The sequence below is a fragment of the Balaenoptera borealis genome (genome assembly GCF_965194805.1).
Source record: "Balaenoptera borealis genome assembly, chromosome: 8".
In the NCBI taxonomy this organism is placed as follows: domain Eukaryota; kingdom Metazoa; phylum Chordata; class Mammalia; order Artiodactyla; family Balaenopteridae; genus Balaenoptera; species Balaenoptera borealis.
Window position 1 is genome coordinate 64,363,567 of NC_138865.1, and position 18,775 is coordinate 64,382,341.

At 36.7% G+C, this 18,775-nt stretch overlaps 1 protein-coding gene and 1 long non-coding RNA gene across 8 annotated transcripts in view; one reads left to right on the forward strand and one right to left on the reverse strand.

The window, feature by feature from the left end:
* PTPRD (protein tyrosine phosphatase receptor type D) overlaps positions 1 to 18,775 on the forward strand; it is a 2,142,992-nt gene that overhangs the window by 2,006,699 nt on the left and 117,518 nt on the right. For all 7 annotated transcript variants that reach the window (XM_082404325.1, XM_082404326.1, XM_082404327.1 and 4 more), the window contains 2 exons: positions 1,710 to 1,870; positions 11,769 to 11,881. In XM_082404325.1, coding sequence (XP_082260451.1) covers positions 1,710 to 1,870; positions 11,769 to 11,881 — 274 coding nt within the window. The remainder of the gene's footprint in view (positions 1 to 1,709; positions 1,871 to 11,768; positions 11,882 to 18,775) is intronic.
* Positions 1,881 to 11,009, reverse strand: LOC309634417. Its single transcript, XR_014248082.1, has 3 exons — positions 8,701 to 11,009; positions 2,984 to 3,111; positions 1,881 to 2,625 (listed from the first exon to the last, which is right to left on the reverse strand). It is a non-coding gene; the product is annotated as an uncharacterized lncRNA (long non-coding RNA).

Consider the following 18,775-nt stretch of genomic DNA (forward strand, 5'->3'; position numbering starts at 1 on the left):
TTTTCTCCACACCCTCTCCAGCATTTATTGTTTGTAGACTTTTTGAAGATGGCCATTTGGACCCGTGTGTGGTGATACCTCATTGTAGTTTTGACTTGCATCTCTAATAATTAGTGATGTTGAGCATCTTTTCATGTGCCTCTTAGCCATCTGTATGTCTTCTTTGGAAAAATGTCTATTTAGGTCTTCTGCCCATTTTTTAATTGGGTTGTTTGTTTTTTTGTTATTGAGCTGCGTGAGCTGTTTGTTTGTTTGTTTATTCTTAAGACATGTGGGGCAGCTCGTGAATGTGGACTGGTCTCTATTGGGAAAAATAGTATTTTAAAGAGGGGCAGAGTCAAGAGAATATTTTTCTGAGAGAGTCTAAAATAGGACAGAACAAAACAAGATATTACAGAAACAGAATCCATGGATATGCAGTGGCTTCCTTCCCCAAGTAACTTTCCATATCTATCTTTGCAACTTTATTGAGGAATAATTGCCAAATATAGTGGCACATATTTAAAATGCACAATGTGATGATTTTATATAGCTCTGTATACACAAATGCTGTGGTTACCAAGATAGATAGATAGATAGATAGATAGATAATTAACTGTTGTTTGTTTCGTGTTTATGGTGAGAATGTTTAAGATCTACTCTCAGAAACTTTCAGGTATACCATTCTGTGTTACTCACTATAGTCACCTTGCTGCACTTTAGATTTTCAGCACTCATTCTTCTTGTAACTGTACAATATATGTCTTTCTCTGTCTGGCTTATTTCACTTAGCATAAAGCCCTCCAGATTCATCCATGTCATCGCAGATGGCAGGATTTTCTCCTTTTAATGGCTGAGTAATATTCCATTATGTGTGTATGTATCTGTGTATATATATATATATATATAACCATATTTATCCATAAAAAGAAACTTATGTTGCTTCCATGTGTTTGTTAGATATTGTGACTATACTGCAGAGAACACAGGTATGCAGATATCTCTCTCTCTCTGAGACAGTGATTTTTATTTCCTTTGGATATATACCCAGGAGTGGGATTTGTCATATGGTACTTTTATTTCTAATGTTTGGAGGAACCAACATACTGTGTTCTATAATGGCTGTACCAATTTACATTCCCACAAACAGTGTATTTAAGGTTTTCCTTTTCTGTTTATCAATTTTCTCTTGGGAACAGTCATACCAACCTCTGAGCAGTACTGTAATAAAATTAATTAAATAGAAATAGGAGTACTTACATAATTTAATGCAATACTGATATTTTCTGTATAAATGTTTACTTTTAATTTGGTCTCAACTAAGTGATGCTATCTTAATGGCTGGAACTATAATATTTTTTGTTTATTTTTCACATTGCATGTAACACACTGGCACAATGTAAATGCTCATTGAACATTTTGTGACTGCTTAATTTACTGGTACTTACACTTCATAAGATCATTTAATTAATATGCCACATATAGATCCCAGTGAAAAAGTATCTATGGAGTGAGTAACTTATACCATCAAAAATGATTTTATTGTAAAATACTCTAAAGGAAATTTCAATTACAAAACCTCTTTTTTCTCTCCCCTCCTTTTTTATTTTACACACTTACTTACTTATTATCAAATCCACGATGTTCTGAATCTTTGCTTCTTCTAATGCTAAAGATACTTTCTAGAAAGTCATTATTTTATAACTGACATAGATTCTGTTTTTCCTCAGAAGATGTATGCAACCAGCCCTTACTCGGATCCCGTTGTGTCAATGGATTTGGATCCACAGCCAATCACAGATGAGGAAGAAGGCTTGATCTGGGTTGTAGGTCCTGTCCTTGCAGTGGTCTTTATCATCTGCATTGTCATAGCTATTCTTCTTTATAAAAGGTAGGTTTGCCCAATATTTCTATTGCAAAGACTTTATTATCCTTCTAGGGTCATTGTGTGGTTGATCTTAGTAGAAATACTTCCAATAATCACTGGGAAAAAAATGTGTCCATCAGCGTTAGAACAAAATGTAAAGACTCAGCTATTTAAAATCTCATTCACCGTGTGGTATAGACTCTGTTGCCCAGCAGGCATGGATCCCCACCTCCATCTTCTGAGATACTTACTTACGCAGAATGAGCGCTTTGCATGACAGCTGAGATGTCACTACATTCACAAGCAGATAATCCCAAGGAAGCTCACACTGGATTGTTTTAGGTCAAGTGTGCACATTTGTGTCCATTTCATAAGTCTAACTAACTTGCATGTGGGCTGAGATTCCCCACCCTCCCCCCACCCCCGTGGCGATTTTCAAAAGTTAGCAAAAGTGGCTAAAAATTGAAGATCAAAGAAAGAAAAGAGAGGAAGAGGATGAACTTTTCCCTTTCCTATTTGTGTCCAAGAGGAAATGCAAGGTACCATTTTCCTTTAAAAAAAAATATAACCTTAGTCTTGATACCCCCAAGTATCAATATGATTTAGTGTCTGACCACAGGTGGGATGCAAATAACCCACACTTACCCATGTTTTCTGATCCACTCTTGTCAATCCCATTTCTGCCTCCATTACACATAAGCAAGATTTCTTCCCCTAGGTCACTGCTTAGGCAGTTGGATAGAAGACGTGAGTAATTCTTCCCCTTAATCCTTTCTGACCTAAAAATATAATATCATAATGTACAAAATTTTAAAAATTAACATCTACTCTCTTAAACATGTAGAGTGACTAAATTCTGAATTCTCTCCCTTTATATCAGTTTTTCTTTTCTTCCATTCCAAATTTTATTTTCATGAAACTTTAATCTGTTTCCTTTGTAGTGTGTCATCTGTCAGAATGCTACTGTGAAGTTACTCTCTTCTTCCCTCACTATAACCTTGACCTTCAAAATTAGATGAGAATGTCTTCATTTTGATTCTTGCTTACATGTTTAATCTGACAAGATATCTTCTTTTCATTATCTCTTTTTCCTACCCGTATATCTCCCTTCCTTGGGTTTACATTAATTATTCCTACCTGCATTCCTTTGTTCTTGTGTTCTTGGAATAGCTTTTTCATAAGCTCTTCTTTGGACTCAAAAAAATACTTTTCAAGACAGACACTTCTCCCTTGAAAAACTCTCTCTTATGAGGCTGTATTCCATTCTATTCCAGGGTTGAGAAAAAAAGGACAAGTTAGTTAAAGATGTTCATACCATAGCCCATTAAATCGCCTATCTTCTTCTAAAGAAAAAAATTATTTTTCCTGATCACTCAATTGTCCACTCCATAAAATAATAGCTGAAAAAGCAAGTGCTTGAAGGCCAAAATATCTTAGTTGATGGTTTCAATCTTCCCATCCCAGTCTGTACCTTAAGGGCAGGAAGTGCGAGGTCCCCACATACTCCAGAACAGTAAGAAATCCTATGTGAGCCCGAGTCCAAGCAACAGCTTTGCTGTTCAGGTACCACACTTATTACCAGAAGAGAATACAATAAGAAAAAAGTAAAAATAGAGTTCTAATTAATTGTTTTCTGTGAAATATTTATTTAAGTGGTCACATCCTGCTGTGGGAGTCAGATCAGAAAACAAGTGGTTGCTGACAGTTGCATTTCTAGATCATATCACGTGACAGTGTATGATTACTCAAAATGAACAAGATGCTTACCTTTTTTTAAGTGGTGTTTGTTTCATTCGAATCTCTCTGGCTATCATTAAGTCATGCCATGCAGTAGATATGTGCGTGGCCTTGTGAATTAGTTATGTAAATGTGAAGAAATAAGTTTATAAGCTTGGTAATTAGTGGCTTGGCCAAAAAGTTCGTTCGGGGTTTTCATCTGGAAAACCCCGAACGAACTTTTTGGCCAACCCACTAGAAATCCTTTTAAAGTTTTCTTTATCCACACGTGCTTGAAAAAAAATAAACTCAGTTATAATTTTTCCTAATCCTGCAAAAAGAGGCATCGTATTTAAAGATTTTTATGACTGTTGAAGTTGCATTTTAGTGTGTGCATATGTAAGCATCGTCTAATGCAATTGTTGGGAAATGCACACATCCTCGAATGCTAAGTATATTTAGCTAACCATCTGAAAGCCCATGAAGCATTTCTGAAATAGAAATGCTTGCTTCAGCAGTAAAGAACATTCCTGACTTGAAATTCAAGTAGACCCAACAATGTCCTTCCTGATTATCATGAAACAGTTCAAGAGGAAATCTTCTGTAGGCAATGAATAGTGTCTTTAATAGCTTGGATTCTGAGCAAAGAAAATTATATAACAAACACATTATAGCCCTCTTTTTAGGTGTCTTTCAGTTTATACATGGGTCATTGGTAATGACTCAGAATTGAATGTATTATTATCATCATCATTATTATTTTTAAAGTATTTCACTTCCTGTGTGCAAATAATACTTTGAGTAGGGAATGAGTATAAAATCCTGTTGGTAATACACACCTGTTTACAAGACTACTTGTGTTAGGAATGGGTCTGTAGCTGTGGATGGTTTGTCCATATAAAGAAATACATTTCACTGAGCTCTCTGAGGAGACTTTGAGACTTATCCCTATTAATTATATTAATATGGAAGAGCACACTTTCATTTCACATTCTATTCATTTGACTTTGTTTTAAATTTAATCATTTAAAAACTAATAATCAATGACAAAACATGTCATGGAGCCTTTGTAAGGGCCTAAAGGGCCGTCAGAATAGTAAAATGTGTTTGGTAGGTCTTTAGTGTTAATTTTCTTGCACTAGGATTTTTTGGAAATTCTGTACTCTATATGTGATACATACAATGATTTAACAATTTAAACTGCAGAGAGAAGAGGTAGCAAAGTTTAGAAAAATAAATACTAAACTAGGAAGCAGGAAACCTGAGTTCAAGTCCCAGCTCTGTGACTAGCTGGCTGTATGGGGTAGAAAGTCATGCTACCAGTCCTGGCCTCGGTTTCTTCACTTTTATAAAATAAGTAAGTAAGTATGTAGATTAGATAACTGACCTTTTTTAATCTGAGAACCTAAAAAAAACAAGTAATAGAATTAATACGATATTATTTCTGCCTCCAGTGTGTGTGTATGTTTTCTAAATGACTCCATGTTGCCCTTCATCTATCCTCCCCTGCAAAGAAAAAAGAATCCATAAAGCAATTGAATGCTCTTTCTTTGATGTTCATCTACCCTGCACATCTGCTACACATGTAAGGCTTTTCAGTCGTTAGTTCTAAAACTGTCCAGGAATTATTCCTAGAGAAAATATTCTTAAAATAAAATGTTAACCTGACTGACTCTATGAAAAGCATTTCAAGATGGATGAGAAGTATTTACCGTGTCGTATGGAAGGAAAAAAAAAAAAGGATTAGGAGGTTGGAAAGCGCTAAGGCATGGTCTAGACCAAATTCACATTCTTGAATAGTAGTAGTCTAATCTGAGTGGACACTGTAGAGAGTAAATAATTAATTTCCATCCCCACCCCAAGATGTTTTTATATGTGTGAAGACCATGAGGTAGATGTGACTAAAATATAGACTTCAGCTTTTTCACCTTTTCCCAGATCCAACATTGGCTCCCTGTGGGCTCTACCTCTTTAAATCTTCTTTTTGTATCAACCCTACGTATATTTCCAAGGTGTTATCAAAGAAAGAAATGCAGTCCAGACTATTGTGAGATGCTATGATGAGATAGATAGGCTGCCACGCCCCCCCACCCTGGGCAATGCCTTCCCTCAGCCTGGAAAGCCTTTCCGCTCACTCCACGACCACTCCTCCTGGCCTGGCAAAACCTAACTCACTCACCTTTTAGAAATAAGCTAAGCTAAGATCCACTTACTTACTAAATGAAAGCCTTTCTGAGTGACTGTCCTCCGTGCTGTAGCAGTTCAGGCTGCCTTAGGGTCCCCTGCTCTATGCTCTTAGAGCACTTTCTACTTCTCTATATTATAGAACCTACCCCATTACTGCCATTGCCCATTTTCTTGGCTTTCTACCCCCACTACACTGTAGGTCAAGGACTCCGTCTTATTCCTTGTGCCCGGGAGAGTGCATGGTACAGGAGGCTACTGAATAATCAAATTTACACAAGTCAAATAATAGTGATACACTCAGTTCCCTCCTCTTGTTGACTCCATCACTGATTATCACGTTCATCTTGACTGGCAAGAGCTGTAATAAAACCCTCAGCCTGTAATTTAAATACACCACTTCCAAAAGATTTCAAACTTAGATATTTGTACCAGCTATGTACCCATGTGTGCAGTAAGGCTGACACTTCTGTGGCAGAGGGAATGAAGCGCACACTAGGCACTGGTTCATCCTAATATTCAACAGGCTTTTCATATACAAAACTGGCAATTCACTAGGTATTTCTCGTCCTATCAATCAGAGGACTAGATTTTCCTACAGCTGATTCACTGATGACCTCACTCATTAAAAATAAGCAAGTGGAGAACATTTGTAGGAATTTTTAAAAACCTGGTACAACCAGCTAAATTACTTTAAGAATAAAAAGAACCTGTGTGTTTGATATCATTTTCATTATTCACTTTGTATGTGTGTGTTTGTACAATTTAAATGTGGACTTTGAAAAGAAATGGACTGGATTACCTTAAAGCCAGATACTCTAGCAATATGGGTGTACATTATTTCATTCGCATTGAGGTGGACCTGGTACCTTTATTTTTTGCACTTGAGAACTCACTAAATGCTTTGCAATTTGCCTCAACATGAAGACTGTTTAGATGAATTCTCTTCAGGTGAAGGTTATACTCTCTGCGTAAAGAACATGGTCAAACAATACACATCTTATCACAGGTGAAAGTGTCTATGAGAATGAGCTGCAAGTGTTCCCAGACAGCAGCGCCTCTGTGACTAGGAAAATATCTGTCATGTCAGAGGCTGGTAATAAAATACTTTTCTGGATTAGCACAGCTATATAAATGGGTCATGCTCTGTAGATTTATAATGATGAATATTATATTTTCCAAAACTGAAAATGTATTTAATCTTTTACTAGAAGAAAAAGATTTATGATCACCTTACTTGTCAAAAGGTGTTTGAAGAAATCATTTCTCCCACTTTATTACCTTGTGGTGTATTATGCAATTGTGCAAATTTCTGTGCAGGTCAATGCAATTTGCAGGTATTTTAAATCATTAAAGGAATACTGTATCTCTTAACTGAAGATTCTTTATCTTAATTTCTTATATGGAATGAGGTTATATTCCCATTAAGTACATTAGCAGTTGTCTCATGGCATGTTTTGTAAAAATCAAATTATATCTCTACCATCAGACACTTCCTGCGATATAATTAACTGTGGTAGTGTTTTGTAGATTGACATTAACACACACACACAAATGTTTTGCTTAGCCATGTATGCTTGTGTCCTCCATTTGCTTCATGCTTAGGGGCCTTTAAATATTTTGATATGCTAACATTTTGTAATGTGTTATATATCCCTGATTCTGAGCACTGTTAAATCTTGGTTGTCATGGTTACTCTTGTTACCATTGGCCAACTAACATTTAGCCTTTCTTTTTCTTTCTTTGCTGCATTAAAATGGAGCAGTAAACCTGACAGGTGAGGAATAGAGAACAAACCCCTTTAATGCTCAGTACAAAAAAAAAAAAAAAAAAAAAAGATACGGGTAGACTTTGGAGGTATTGAGGGGGTGAGGGTGGAGGTTGGATATAAAAGATGAAACTGGCAAGGGGAAGATGGATGAAGCCTAGATATATAAAATAATTTTGATATTAAAATGACTTGGGGGGAAATAGTTTGTCTATATATGAAGATAAAATAGAGTATTTTAAAGCCACATTTAGAAGGTAGTAAAACCAGTCTGTAGTCAAGGTTAAATGAGCATTTGTATGTGTTAATGTGAGCCATTTTTGTTTTGTTTGTTTGTTTTTACTGAAAGTTTGATCTCAAGACACTTTGTACAGGAATACTAGCATTCTCACACCCTGCTAATGTTGATGTCAGTGCCTTAGTGAAAACTTATATTTAATTCCAAATTATTTTCCCTGTCTTCCAGCCTTGAATAATAATAGCAATAATAATAATAATACCTATACTGCTTGATTATTTATTGATCAGTCCAAGCTAACCTTTTAGCTTTCTAACACATACCTAGATATCTATATATGAATTCCTGATTAAAGTTAAACTAAGAAAAGGATCTCAGTGCTCCTCTAAGCTGCCTTCCTCCCGACGCTGTATTGCAGATGCTTCTCTATGAGCGGCCCCTGGGCAAGTAGCAGTAGCATTACCTAGGAGCTTGGTAGAAACACAAATTCCTGGCTCCCCAGTCCCAGAGCTACTGAATCAGAAACTCTGGGAGTTGGTCCAGCAGCCTGCCGTTTAACAAGCCCTCTTAGGTGACTCTGATGGACACTAAAGTTTGAGAATTACTGCTGTATTATTGTCCCTAAAATCACTTAACGCTGGTCAGCAAGCTGCATTACACTTTCACTGGCAGGAAACGGACTACCTCTGAGAAGGTGTGCTTGCCATTAATCCAGCAGAAAACACATGCAAAATAGTTCTTCTAGCCCAAAGTCAAAACACTTTGAATCTACTTAATACACTCAGAGACCCACCTTCTCATTATAACACTGTCCACATTTCACAATTTCATCACTACCTTCTTGTTCTATTAAAATGAGAGAAATGGGCCACAATTTAGCTATCATCTTTTAACACTCCTTCTCTATTTTGTAAGTGAAGAAATTAAGAAAGTTTGTAGTTGACTTACCCAAGGAGATTCACACCAATAGTCGTGGAGTTGGGGTTCCATTCTTAATGATGTCAGAATCGTTAAGTGTCCGAACTGATTTCTTTGAAATCTCTATGAATATTCAAATAAATATATTTCTTCCAAAAGCCTGTACTCGTATGTCTGAATATCTTTGTTCCAAGTAAATAGATATGATCTGCCACACGATCATCCTTTTGTTTTTGCTCCCCACTTTACCTGTAGATAAGAGCCAGGTGAGAATAAGTGAAAATAAAACCCCGCTTAGACCACAGAGCAGCATTTTTGTTGTACAGTATTCACAGCCCCCCAAAAACCACATATTTTTACGGTATTAGCAGTTTCTGCCATATCTGAAATGTCATGTGATCTTCTATTTGCTTTTCACCCAGATAACCCCTGCATGTGGTAGATACTTCTCACTGTGAGAAATAAACTTACCCTAGGGCTTTATAATCCTAATAGAAAAAAATAAAACAGCGAGGCAAAATTCAGAATCTGTTTCAAGTCACTATTTGTTGCTTTTTTCTATCAGTAGATGAAAATGAGAATAATGAGACCTCTGAAAACTTACCAGAAAAAAAAAAAAAAATGTTACTCCTTACGTTCATGTTGGGCCTGATTTAGATCATTATACGCCATTTAATACTTTGCAACAGTAAATTCAGTTTTTAAAAATGACTACTGTTACTGATGATGACCAAACTCTTCATCTTGCAAATCTTCCTTAGAAATTCTTTGTTAGAAAACGAACATTTTAACACATTTCTGTTTAAAAATAATGCGATAAAGAGTGTGGGCAGCCAGAATTACCCATGTTGTGATCATCAAAACTAAATGAAGCAAAATAAAATTTAAACAAACAGCTGATTTTCCTAGCTGGCTAGGACTTCTGGAGTCTGATTTCTTGGAGATTATCTTACTTGGAGAGATTTAGGTGAGGGAGATGTTAGTTATTAAATGTCAGGACACCCCTCCCATTTATTACAATTATGAATTGTAACTTCAGTCCCATGCTCTGGGCTTTCCAAGACTCATCAGGCAACAAGATGGCATTTTCAACTTCCCTGGCGCCAGAGCAACTGAGTAAATGTCTTTAGAGAGTATTCTTTTCTTTCCCTGTGTCTCACATCACTCAGCCTGGCCTCAGTGCAAAGGAAGATAAGGAGGGTGTCCCACAATATCTGCAAGAGTGAGGGTCTCCTTGCCCAGATATTTCTTCATGTGGTTTCCATAATCCTGCAAGAAAGACTGTAGAGCCATTTTGAAAAGGGATAAAAATCCAGTTTTCAGTCATTGGATCTGGCACATCAGTAAAGCCATGTGCCAAATTGTGTGAAAAGACCAAAACCTGAAAAGGGCCGCTGGGATTACTTGGAGAAGACCAACCATATGTTTGTAACACGTGGGATTGATTGGCCACACTCGGTGGTGTCTCATTAACCCATTTAGATTCTGCATCTTCGATAGTAAAACATCTCTCTGTATTGTGAGGCACATACCCACAGCATAAACACGGTGACATTTTCTATTGTGAAAGTGGTCATCATATCCTTCTTTCCCATTGTCTTCCTAGCCCCTTTTTCTCTTCCTTCTCATATCTCTCTGACCAGTTCTCCATCTCTTCTTTTCCTTTCCTTCTCATTTTCCACTCCATATAACTGGAGCTGCCAGTACCTTTGGCATGCCTCCAACTCACTGCTCTCCTCCGATTGGTAGTAGGGCTTGGCAGTATGCTCTGTCCTAAGGCTATACCTGACACTTTTAGGTGGAAACAGAAAATCCTGAGACAGGTTAATCCAAGGTTCTGAGAGAGCAAGATGTCTAACAGGACTCACCCCCCAAAATTCATTCCACTGAGGATGTTTTGCTGAAGGCATTGCACTTGAGCAAATCAAGTGTGCTTTCCCTTCACGTCAATCTTCCCTTCATCCCCTGGTTGGTTTTATTCTATACAGATGAGCAGAGATGGAAAGAAAGGCTATTTTAACAGGAGCCCTCTGGCTAACCGTGGACCGACCTGGGTGGCACTGAATGAGAGCCCACTGCCACAGCAACACTAACGAGCTATACCACCATCATAGCAAAAAGAGAAAGGGAGAGTTCCTAAATACTGCTGCACCCTTTCTCCAAATAAGAATGCCTTTGCTCTGAGCAGGGGTGAGATGCTAGGATTATGCCTCCGGCCTGGAGATTGCTGGAATCTGTATTTGGAATAAAGCACTGTTTGAAAAGCTCTCCATTAGTTAAGTGAGTTTTTAATCTAATTCAACCTTAAAGAAAATAGCTAGCTACTACTCTGTGATTATTTGTTTGGGGGAAAAAAAAAAAAAGGATAAAGAAATATAACGAAAAAACCTCACATTTCTTGCCTAGACATTTATTAAAATTACATTATGACACCTTAAGCAAAGATAGTTAGCTTGACACCATAAACGGCCAACACTGTTTTTTCCTTGGAATTTGGAAAGAGAAAAGGGATGTTGGTTTTGTGTGGTCCTGATTCTCCTCCCAGGTATTAGGTTAACTTGAAATCTTAGAAATGCACTTACTGTCTTTATCTGGTTATGGGAAAATCCAGGGCAGGTCCACCTGGTAGCCGCCAGTCATGTATCCTAAAGGGAAAAGGAGGCGGGCAGATTTAGCTGTTTAGCTTGAGGTCCAGTAGTTTCTGAGTTTTTTCCCATGGTAACCACAATTTTAGTATTGGTTACTAGGGTTACTCTATCCTATCCCTCACAAATAGAACTAGTGGATGAGGGAGAAAAGCTGAACAAGTTTCCAAACCTATCTCACCAACACCTCCTTAAGCCTAAAGGCAGAATCACTGAATTATTTAAATCCAGAGATAAAGGAGGACTTTGAGGTGATCCACTTAAAAATTTCGGACCTGAGGAAGTACTGTAGGCTAGGAGAGAAAAAAGTAACCTGAACAAAGTCACAAAAGACAAAAAGTTTTAAACCTGAAAATGGGGGGTGGGGGGTTAGGAGGGGTATAACTCTGCTTTTTTTTAATGTTTCCATTTTTTTGGTTGTCTTACTCTTAAATTTTTATTCTCTCCCTATAGGAAGAGGGCAGAGTCTGATTCTAGAAAGAGCAGCATACCAAACAGTAAGGAGGTCCCTTCACACCACCCAACAGACCCAGTAGAACTGAGGCGCCTTAATTTCCAAACACCAGGTAAGAGGCATGACTCCTCTTGTCCGTAACACAGTGTTTACTGAAAGTTTTATAGCCCCGTTGATATCGCCTTGAGAGGTGAATAGATCACTTTATTTCAAACAATTCTTTGTCCTCCTTTTACTTTACTATTATTGAGACTCACCAAAACATATGTTTTGAAAGGAAATTACATTCTTTGTGTAAATCTGAGGTGGGGTGGAAGAAAGAAAAAAAAAAATTTTTCCCTTCAAATTTTGGAAAAACTATAGTCTTAAGAATATCTACCATTTTTATGGGCTTAGCATAGTTGATTATTTTCAATGACATCTATCTGGAAAGAATTCAGTTTCTCATCTTATAAAGCAAATGAATGGATGGATGGATGGATGTTACCTCATTCATCCCATTGGGAAAGAATTTTTTTTTTTTCTCTATTCCCCTATTAATTTGTGTCTGTGTTACTCTGAAAGAAAGGGGAAGGCAGGGAGAAAAACAAAATGAGGAAAAAATTTGTATCTTTTAAAATATTACCGAAACTAAAATCTCACTGAGCAATTTAGGTTTCTTACTGGGGAGACACACTAAGTGACTGAGGATAAGAAAAACCTGTCTGTTTCTTAAATTAAAGAACATTAAGTGCTTCAACAGAGGAGAAATATTATTCCTGCTGAGGGGCATTTTGTACAGTATTGTTAATTCAAGGCTAGCTCTATTTTGCTTTCTTTCACCTAAATCTTATTTATGCCAAATGAATGGCAAATAATGAAGAGTAGAGAGAGCTAAAAACATAAAACTGAGTGGCACTGTCTTAATACCTGATGATAATGGACAAAATTAAAGAGCTGATCTAAGAAGTCTATTTGATTAAAATTTGATGGTAGTATTGCACCCCAAATTGTTTGAAAGTTTTTTTGTGTGTCAAATGGATATTCTATTCACAGTATGGTACACCACAGATTTTTATTAAACTACACATTTGCAGTGAATTGCTTTGAATTGAAAATACACAGTTTATTGTGTTTAGCATATTTTTTTATCTTACATGTAGATATGTCATAGTAACTAGAAACTATTCCGTTAAAAGAAATGCCTGGCATTTTTTAATGTGGCTGTACAAGTCATCATAGAAGTGGGTTGTTTTTTAAAATTCTATCTCAAATGAGGTTTGTTCTTTAAAAAGCAAAAGATATACCTTCCTCAGCATAAAAAGTAAAAGAAAATTTTCACATGGCCAAAAATCTCCCGTATGGGAATTTATTTAAAAGGCTGAGTATAATGATGACAGTAGCCCCAAAAGAAGAGAGCTAGTGGGAGTGCTATCCCTCACCACCCCCAGCGCCATCAGAGAATGTTTCCAGGCATAATCACATGAATGGCAATTGTGTAGAAAGGATTATTAGCAGAGTGCTGGTGGCTGCAAGTAGGGAAATATAAATGCCTTTAACCAAGACACCTCCATGTTCAAGAATTCTATAAAGAATCTAATTTCCCCAATGTATGTGGGAATATGAGATCCATTTATAGAGAGAACCTGCTAAATTCCATATAAGTCACTGGAAAGAAGAATGAAGGTTACAATTGAAGTGACATTGCTTATATCACCCATGGCTTTACCAAATTAAAACGGGGACCTAGGTATATAAGAAGGTATCATTTAACTAATATCAGACTTATCACCTCAAATGGATAGTAGAATAAAGTAGGCAAACAGTAAAAAGGACAGAGGTGATTTAGTAGAGGAAGAGCATAGAACAGGATAAGTTGTCCCAAGATCCTAGCACATTTGTTCACTGAGGCAGCATTATGTTGTACTCAGGTAAGCAGTCTGCTTAAGCCTGATTTGTTGAAATAGTCTACGTGCCTCCCAAGCTCTGTGATGTGGCCTGCTGTCCTGAAAATTTGACCAGTGTACACAGAAAATTGTACCTAGCTGTCAATGTGAAATTCATAGAAACGTTACAGTTTTCTTCAGCCAGTATGGATTCCAGCCAGTGGCTATGAATTTCCTCAATTACTTGCCAACGGGATGAGAGCAGAAGTTGGGATTGTTAACCAAGTAAATGTGTTGTGCTATTTCTTCCTCCCTGATTCACAAATAACCAAGGGCTTTCCTGGATGATGAAATAAAATGATCCTTTTATTCTAAAGCACCTTTCTTAGGCGTTGCACAGGAAACAATTTTAATTTTTACTTATTTTTTTGGATTTTAAACCATTCGCCCTTCACTTTTTGAAATGTGCTTTTATATACATCATACCTTTGGGTATATAATTATCCACAAACATTATAAAATTTGACAATGTTTCTTAATGGCATGCATAAGTAGGGAATTAACAATCCAGGATTTTCAATGAAATCAGAAACCTTTGATTTATATAACCAGCCCCTAGCACAGAACTGGTTCATGAAAGCAAATTGATTTCCACTTCTGATGGGTCTGTTGTAGATGACAAAACGTCAAACTAACATTATCACTTGAAATTCAGTAGGTCTTTCAGAAGGTAAAGGAAACATATTGCTTAGTTCACTGATTCTTAGTTCTACTTTCCTTTAAAAATATTCACCTTGTGAATGAAAAATCTATTTACATTTTAAGTTACTTATTCTTGTTGGAGAGTCTAGGTTTAAAGAGTCAGACTTTTTTTCCCCAAATTCTGCTTCATATTTAAAAGATACTGAAACATACATTTTAAATTTCATATAAATACAGTATTCTGACATTAAGTACTTCAAAGAATTCTTTCTTTAATTGCAGTACCACAAACACATCTGTCTCTGGGTCAGGGAAAGGAAAAGGTCAGAATTTTGTCCCTTGCCGCTCAGCTAAGGCACAAAGTCAAGACGGAGAAATCTGTTCTTATCCCAATAACCATCTTTGTGAGGCTGTGGGGTGTGGAGAGAAACACTGCTTTAGCACACTTCCCAAATTTGAGGTGATAATCAAGTCCCTCTGTTTGTGAAACGGTGTATTCAAGCAACTGAACAGGACGAGGAAGGCTCATGCTTTCCCAATTAAAAGCAGGTACCTATGCTTGTAGGTATTTTCCACGAATATATTTATCTGTCTGTTCAGATGGCAGTATACAGCCAGGTTGTATTTGCAAGAACCTGAACTACCTAATCTCTTAGGAGAGTATGGTTTACAACATGGAGTCATCAATTACTGGTGTGTGGGGACAGTCAGAACTGGTGTGGAATGTGTCAGTTGAAGTAGCATTGCTGTGTCACCAGTGACTTAGCGATGTAAAATCGAGAGCTAGGTGTAGAAGGGATCATAAGAAGGGATCATTTAGCTAAGGTGAGACTTATCACCTCAAGTGGGTAATGGAATAAAATGGACAAAATGAGTAAATGAGAGAGGAGAGGTAGTAGAAGAATTTTCTAGAATTCTTAACTGCTCAAAAAGTTTTTACAAGCCTTTAAGATCTGTGGAGGAAGGGAAGAAGATATTCACTTATAAAAGATGCTTTTAGTGAAACTTCTATTAAGCCTGACACATCTTTGTAGACAGTGGGAACTGGGTATGTGTTAGGATGGCTGAGAGATGAGTTACATGTTAAACAAAAGTGAACTCTTTTTGTTGGGAAGAAAGCTTTTCTTTTTTTCTGTTAAAAAAATTTCCAAGTCATTTTATAATCCCCCCATCAACATTTCTTAATTATGTTTATTCAGGAAAAATTTTTAAATAGAAAATAAGCTTGTTAACAATTGTTACACGTAGGTTATGGCTATACAGTTGTGCATTATATTATTTACATTTTGTGGTGTTTGAAAAGTTTCATAAGTTGTAAAAGGCAAAAAAAACACTTTTAGAAAAGAAAAATTACTCTTCATCTCACCACTTATTTTTCTTCTTTTGAATATTTAAAATAAAAAGTAAACGATTTCCTATAACTACTCCAATTTGACCCTCCAGAAATATCTACCATATAGAGCTCCATGCACATCCTTCCAGAATTTTTAATATGTATATACAGTTCTTTAAATGGTAAAATACATAGCAGGTATATAGACAGATGCATATACATGAAATTTCCTGTTTTAACATTTAACTACATAAAAATAGACCTGTTTCCAAGTTTACTGTATTAGGTTTTACCTCCTTTTTAACAGGTGAGAGTACTGACGCTATTCTGTTCTACAGATGTCACAAAATATATTAGCTCAATCCTCATTAATGGATGCTAAGTTATTTCCTGTATTTTGCTCTTACCAATAATACTGTAATGAGCAGTACTGAGCCCAGATCTTTTCACATCTTGTTGTTATTTCTGAATGATAGACACCTGGAAGTGTGATGGCAGAGTCCTAGGGTAGGCACATTTACCATTTTGATAGAGACTGACAATTACAAATATTTTTGGAGTATTGTAAAAAGCTTTCACGTACCGAGTAGCCCCTCTGGGCAGTGGCCTCTAGAATTGCACAAAATGCCTAAGATAAATATAATACTGTCAAAAGATGGTGATTTATCAGAAAACCAAAGAAATGACTGATATGTGTTCCGATTTCTACTTTTTCCAACAAAGCAAATTTAGAAGTTCAGCATCTTAAAGAAATAAGCTTTTTTTCTAGTGTAAAAAAAGGTGTAAAGGAACATATAACTAATCGCATCATATGGTACACTAGTCACCACCTTTCTTGGTGCCTGCAAACTTCTCCCCAAGGACCAACCCACTTTGGTTGGTCCAAAGTTTTTAGAATTTTCTTTTCCTGCAGAATTCTTTCTCCCAGTATCTGTACCCCTTCCTCAGAATCCTCCCTTCCCCCACCAAAAAAAAAAAATTTTTTTTTTTTTTTCAAACAAAAACAAAACTCTACTGTTAGGGGCTTCCCTGGTGGCACAGTGGTTAAGAATCCGCCTGCCAATGCAGGGGACACGGGTTCAAGCCCTGGTCCGGGAAGATCCCACATGCCGCAGAGCAACTAAGCCTGTGTGCCACAACTACTGAGCCTGTGCTCTAGAGCCTGCAAGCCACAACTACTGAGCCCACATGCCACAACTACTGAAGCCCGCGTGCCTAGAGCCCATGCTCCACGACAAGAGAAGCCACCGCAATGAGAAGCCCGTGCACCGCAATGAAGAGTAGCCCCCGCTCACTGCAACTAGAGAAAGCCTGCACGCAGCAACAAAGACCCAACACAGCCCAAAATAAGTAAATTTATTAAAAAAAACCCCAAAACTCTACTGTTTGTACTTGCACCTTTTAAGAAAAGAGATTTAAAAATAGATGCTCAGATGTTACAACATAAAAGCCTCATTTTCATTTTGTGGATGACCTTAATATGTTTTGCCCTAAAGCATACATGGATGGTAGGAGATTGATGGGCTGTGAAAAACAAAAACAAACTCATAAAAAGTTAACGTATCAGAAATAGCAGTATCAGCAGCAGAAATGTCTGCACAGCAACTGAGTGGTTTTGAAAGCTCTTGAGACATCTCTTCCGATGCATTAGTGGTATTAAATGGATCAGGGCTAACAAGATCCATCTTTATATGTATCTCCTTATATTCATATTTTGTATTGTAGGAAACTAAGGCATATGATCTAGATTAAGAACACCAGATGTATTCTTTTTATCTTATATTTCAGAAACATTGGTTCATTGAATCTATGGTATATAAATGGTATATTTCTTATATAAAGAAACATAGTTTGTTCCAATTCTTCAGTTTGAGAAATCCCACATAAAAATGATTTTTAATTATGCCATATAGTGCTTACCTGAAAAAGCACTTTCCCTTATGATGATCCTAGTCATGGATTAAGTCAAACTGTCACTGTTGTACCAACAAGCAATTATACCTTACAAATCAATCTTGTCCTTTGTCTTTAATTTACCATTCATTTGTGAGGCACATTGTAAACATAGAGTTATCTGTAGTTATTCAGGTTAGGCTAAGTAGTACATATTATGTTAAAAGCTGAAAAATATTTTATAAACCAAGTTGCTATGATTTATTAAGTCAGGTAGGTATACTTCTGATTTGATGAACAAATTAACTTCTCCCTGTTCCATGACCACAACCTGTTCTTCAGCCTTTATCACAATTTGTTGGAAAGGAAAACCATGAAGAGAGTATTACTGCATTATCACACATAAATATTATCAGGAAAAATCATCTAAAAGATGTTCCACCACTCTTAGTGACCTCAAAACCTCCACTTAACAAAACTGTTATAAAGTTGTAAAGTGCCTGTTGGCATTTAATGCAAGGTTAAAAAATATGGCAAGTATTTGATAAACATTTCTCTATAGATAAAAAAGTCATTTGAAACTTATTGTTGGTTAGATTACTGACCGAGTAAAACAGAACATTTGAAAAGCAAAAACATGGTAAATTAGGGTTTTTTTTTTTTTTTTTAATTTCTGCTGAATAGCACTACAGTTTTTAACATGAACTAAAGGTATACATGCAAAATATTTTCATGGAAGCTCACAAAGTTTTGGTAAGAAGTAACTAAAAAATGCAGGTGTGTGTATAATCGCCCTTTACCTGTTCTCCACCAGTCACACAGGCATACCTTCTAAATGAAGCTAGTACGTTATTGACACATTTTCTCAAACTGAGGGTAGTTTATGTTCCTTTGTTACTGAATAAGTAGCCCGAACAGTTTCATAAGCCCATATTTATGTACATGGCACCACTCTCCCAGGGGTGTTAAATGATTTAAGAGACAGCATATCATACTGAGAAGTTCCCTAAATGAGAATTGACAAGGTCTGGGATCAAATTCCCCACATAGCCATAGTTCTACTGATAATGATGACCTTGATCAAGTCCTTTCACCCCTCTGAGTTTCATTTTCCTTACTGGTGGAATTAATGCGAGAGGAGAGGGGAGGATAGATGAACCCACAGAGAGTGAATCATGGGAGAAGTATACACTGTCCCGTTCCCCCCACCCCA